The following is a 5,030-nucleotide window of genomic DNA, read 5'->3' on the forward strand; positions in this document are numbered from 1 at the left end:
GAGCGAATTTCATCCAACCGTTTGCAAGACGCAGGAAGGCTGGATGTGACGGCATTGACATAGGCTTCTGTCTCATTATGAAGGCCATCAACGTCCTCGAAAGTTGGCAACGGACAACGAGACAATGCGTCCGCAGTATATAGCAGTTTCCCCGGAACATGAGATATGATGAAGTGGAACTTCATCAGCCGCATTCGGAATCGTTGCACTCTGAGCGGAAGCTCATCAAGAGTCTTTGTTGACAAAAGTGGAACTAATGGTTGGTGATCAGTCTCCACGCGAAGTTGATGCAAGCCGATCAAGAGTTCCTTCCATCTCTCCATAGACCACGTTATAGCAAGGGCCTCCTTCTCGATTTGAGCGTATATCGTCTCTCTGTCTCAGTCAGCGATCTGCTAGCATAAGCGACAGGGCGTAGAGAGTTGTCGACCTGGCGTTGCATCAGCACAGCTCCAAGTCCATAACTGCTGGAGTCGTCAGAGACAACAGTTTCCTTATCCGGGCTATACATAGCAAGAATCACATCCGAGGACAGCTCTGCCTTAACCTGGTCGAAGGCCAGCTGTTGTTCAGCACCCCAGAGCCACGAAGTGTTTTTCTTCAGTAGATCCCTCAGAGGCTTTGTAAGCTCAGCCAGGTTGGGTGAGAATTTCATGAGTTGATTAGTCATTCCCAGAAACCTTCTCAGTTCCGGGACGTCTGAGGGAGCGGAGAACTTGGCAATCGCCTCAACCTTTTTAGGATCCTTGCCGATGCCATCCTTGCCAATAACATGTCCAAGGTATTCCAGTTTAGTCGCTGAAAAGACACATTTGTCTTTATTCAATGTAATTCCCTCATCTCGGAGTCTATCCAGTACAAGTCCGAGGGTGGTATTGTAATCCTGTGGTGAGCTAGCAATTATGATGTCATCCATGTGACATATCACATTGGGGATGCCAGCAAGCACCTGATTCATTTTCCGTTGGTAGACTTCGGGTGCGCTGGCGATGCCGTATGGAAGCCTCTTGAATCTGAACCTCCTATCAGGGGTGATGAATGTAGTTAACTTACGACACTCAGGTTCAAGTTCTATTTGATAAAATCCACTATTCGCATCCAGTTTGGTGGAAACAGTTCCTTCAGCAATCTTCCCCAGGGTGCTCTCAACTGTCGGCATAGGGTAGAGTTCCCTATCAACAGAATCATTGAGTTTCGTTAGATCCACACACAGGCGTATTTCAGAGTTTTCTTTGGTACCACAACGATCGGTGCGCACCAGTCTGTTGGCTCGTTGACAGGCTCAATTATGTCCGCCTTTTGCAATTTATTTAGCTCAGCAGTCAAACTACCAAGCAAAGGAATGGGAACTCTGCGAGGTACTTTCAGGCTAAACGGTTTAGCATTCGCCTTCAGTTTGATAGAGTACTGTCCTTTCATTTTTCCCACTCCTTGAAAGAGTTCAGGGTAAGCTTTCATGACCTCTTCCTTAGACCGAAGCGAGGGAGTTACTGCACAGTCTACTGCACGGATGCTAACTGTACCCGGCACATCTTGCAGGAGTCCGATTTTGAATGCCCTGGGATACCCAAGAGTAGTTTAGGCGTATCCCGGACAACGTAGACCTTTTCCACAACGGAGTTATCCTCAAACCAGAGCGTCATAGCGACATAGCCAAGGGTGGAAAGTTCCTTATTCCCTGCAGTCATCAACCGTTTGTCGGAGGGTCTGATGGATCCATATTGACGCTTGTATATGTGCAAGGGCATGACTGATACTTGTGCGCCAGTATCAACGCACCATGTAAGCAGGTCAAGGGCAACCTTGAGCTTGACAAACCAGCCAATATCTTCCGCTGGTTCCACCGTGCTAATGGTCAGCCCCTGGTGTGGGATTACAGGCTCCATGTTAACTGTATCGGTATTGGGAGCACTATCCAAATCTACAGCAGCAATCACGGATCCCACAAAGACTGGCGCGATGGGACTTGAGCATCCGTCCACATCGTCTTCACCAACAGTATCGGATTCCACGGAGCGTATATTTGTCCGAGCAGAAGCACGGCAGACAGTTTCGAAATGTCCTGTTTTCTCACACACCGAGCAATTATAATCGGCAGCAGGACAGAAAAATCTACCAAACTGGTGCTTCTTACCACAGTGTTTGCATTTTATCAGCGACGTCTTAGCATCCTTTCCATCCTTCTGTCGAGCAGTAGATCCTGTTTTTAGTGGAGGTTTCTTTGTGACTGCATCAATCGTAGCAGATTTATAGGACGCGACACCCTGTTTGACGTATTCGCATTTATCGATGATCGATTCAACTTTGCTCAGTGTCAAGGTTTCCGGATCCTCGGCGAAGAGTTCTGACAAGGTACCGGTGTCCGTACAACACAGAAGGAGTTTATCCATAATAACTTCCTCAAGACACCTCTGCGGATGATAGCAGCACTTGGCTGCAGCTTCGCGAACACGGAGTGACCATTGCAAAAAAGACTCGTCCTCCTCCCGTTTCAAGAATAGCCAAAACTTCCTTCGCATTCTGAAGCGATCATCACGAAGCTCAAAGCACGCATCAAATTTGTCAATGACTAGTTTGTAGTCATTTTTATCTTCAGCAGGAATGTCTTGATCATTTTCTCGTCGAGCAGGAAGCCACGTGAGATTCTTATAAATTGACTTTCCCTCCGGACCAATAAGACTCAGTAGGTGTCCTACCTTGACGCAGTCATCCTTTTGCGATAATTCTGCAGCACAGAGATACGTTTCAAAGTCTTCCTTCCAATCAACCCACGCTTGAGGCGGGTTGTTTCCAGCCAGTGATAATGGCTTCGGGTGCAGTCCTTGCAAGGCAGTATATCCACTAGCCATAATTCTGAGTAGCTAAGTAATTGCTATCAGCTGCATTTACAACGCTGTCACCATGTAGTAACGTGACTGACGGTCTGTCTAATATACGAGACGTGAGTCCTCAAGCAGCCATGTATTCAGTGACGACCAAGCACCGAAGCACCTGCGATGTCGTCACACCCTAGTGGCGCCATAGAGCTACCACTACAGTTCCATTGCCTTGATGAAAATTTAATGTATATTATCAGAATCAGCGCGACTGTAGCTTTCAAATAAGATCAACTTTATTTGATTTGAGCGCTCGGGTCTTCATCTATGGGATTAGCGATTACGCTCCCGTTTCATGCTATGAAGCGACAACAAATCTGCCGTTGTCGCATCACTCGACCGTGACTCTCGTCTTGCCCATCTATCCGTAGGTTAGTTATCTATAATTCAACGCCTTCCGAAGAATATGCACAGTGCCCAATAACGTGATCTTTTGGATCATGTCGGATCGAACGTTACCCGGAATCTGTCGGATATGTCTCATGAGTTTTTTGCTTACGACCCCTGTAGCGCCAATGACTATCGGTACAATGTTTATTTTGCATCGCCACATTTTCTCACATTCCATTTTGAGGTCTGCGTATTTGGACTGCTTTTCTGATTTTTTTTTGTTGTATATTGTGATCAGCTGGGACAGCCAGTTCAATGAACAAGCATCCTCTTTTCTTTTTTAGTTTGATGATCATATCCGGGCGGTTGCTTCTGATTTCGCGGTCAGTTATAACTGGTACATCCCACAGAATTTTTACGTGGTCGTTTTCTGTCACTGGTGCTGGGCTGTAATCGTACCAATTTTTTGTCGAAGTGGTGATGTTAAAATGTTTGCATAATTCAAGATGAATGTAGTGACCAATCCTAGTGTGTCTCCATGTGTATTCGGTAGCTGCAAGTGCACCACAGCCGGACATGAGATGTGCCACAGTTTCATTTTGGTTGTGGCACATTCTGCATTTGCCGTCCGTGTTTTGCTTCAGAATTCTTTTGCGATAGTATTTTGTAGGAAGCGATTGGTCTTGTGCTGCGAAAATGAATCCTTCGCTTGCCGGTTTCAGACCAGAGCTGGATAGCCAGGTCCATGAAAGCTCGTTTACATGGGGCTGTATTATTATATTCTTTATTCACAGTAAAACTGGTAGATACACACATAATCCGGGGAGCAACCTGCCCCCAAAGGAAAATGGCGGGATTGGAGTAAATTTTTAAAATTTCAGAAATACATTCAAATTGTTATTCCTATGCAATACACGGAGAAGTCAGATTACAGAATTGCAGCAGATGAAGAATTGGCAAGGGTTACAGAGCAGAGGTAGAGATGATTGAAGATGAAGAATCGAAATTACAGAAATTATGCTGTGATTCACAAGTGTAATTTTAGTCCAGTGGTGCATTCAAGGCCTTCCGAAGAATGTGCACAGTGCCCAATAATGTGATTTTCTGGATCATGTCGAATCGAACGTTACCCGGAATTTGTTGGATATGCCTCATGAGTTTTTTGCTCACGACCCCTGTAGCACCAATGACTATCGGTACAATGTTTATTTTGCATCGCCACATTTTCTCACATTCCATTTTGAGGTCTGCGTATTTGGAGTATTTTTCTGATTCTTTTTGCAGTAGGTTGTGATCAGCTGGGACAGCCAGTTCAATGAATAAGCATACTCTTTTCTTTTTTAGTTTGACGATTATATCCGGGCGGTTGCTCCTGATTTCGCGGTCAGTTATAACTGGTACATCCCACAGAATTTTTACTTGTTCGTTTTCTGTCACTGGTGCTGGGCTGTAATCATACCAATTTTTTGTCGAAGTGGTGATGTTAAAATGTTTGCATAATTCAAGATGAATGTAGTGACCAATCCTATTGTGTCTCCATGTGTATTCGGTAGCTGCAAGTGCACCACAGCCGGACATGAGATGTGCTACAGTTTCATTTTGGTTGTGGCACATTCTGCATTTGCCGTCCGTGTTTTGCTTCAGAATTCTTTTGCGATAGTATTTTGTAGGAAGCGATTGGTCTTGTGCTGCGAAAATGAATCCTTCGCTTGCCGGTTTCAGGCCAGAGCTGGATAGCCAGGTCCATGAAAGCTCGTCTACATGGGGCTGTGAAGTTAACTTCTTGTGCTGTCCATGAAGAGGCATCGATTCCCATATCGTTTC

The 5,030-nt window shown here is 45.4% G+C and overlaps 1 protein-coding gene across 1 annotated transcript; it reads right to left on the reverse strand.

The window, feature by feature from the left end:
- Nucleotides 1-331: 331 nt before the first annotated feature.
- LOC145443521 (uncharacterized) lies at nucleotides 332-2,849 on the reverse strand. The gene is made up of 3 exons (XM_080321477.1): nucleotides 1,524-2,849; nucleotides 1,259-1,467; nucleotides 332-1,172 (listed from the first exon to the last, which is right to left on the reverse strand). The coding sequence occupies exons 1-3, from the start codon at nucleotides 2,847-2,849 to the stop codon at nucleotides 332-334; spliced, it is 2,376 nt and encodes a 791-aa protein (XP_080177603.1).
- Between the last annotated feature and the right edge of the window lie 2,181 nt (nucleotides 2,850-5,030).

Source organism: Botryllus schlosseri, chromosome 7 (assembly GCF_051294905.1).
Source record: "Botryllus schlosseri isolate E-star chromosome 7, Bs_hap1, whole genome shotgun sequence".
In the NCBI taxonomy this organism is placed as follows: domain Eukaryota; kingdom Metazoa; phylum Chordata; class Ascidiacea; order Stolidobranchia; family Styelidae; genus Botryllus; species Botryllus schlosseri.

What these genes read in the sequence shown, in the direction of transcription:
- LOC145443521 (XM_080321477.1), bottom strand. Translation starts at nt 2,849, where the DNA reads ATGGCTAGTGGATATACTGCCTTGCAAGGACTGCACCCGAAGCCATTA. An exon ending in ACTCCTGCAAGATGTGCCGG is followed by an intron (nt 1,468 to 1,523) that starts GTACAGTTAGCA and finishes CTTCGGTCTAAG; the next exon opens with GAAGAGGTCATGAAAGCTTA. An exon ending in GTCAACGAGCCAACAGACTG is followed by an intron (nt 1,173 to 1,258) that starts GTGCGCACCGAT and finishes TTCTGTTGATAG; the next exon opens with GGAACTCTACCCTATGCCGA.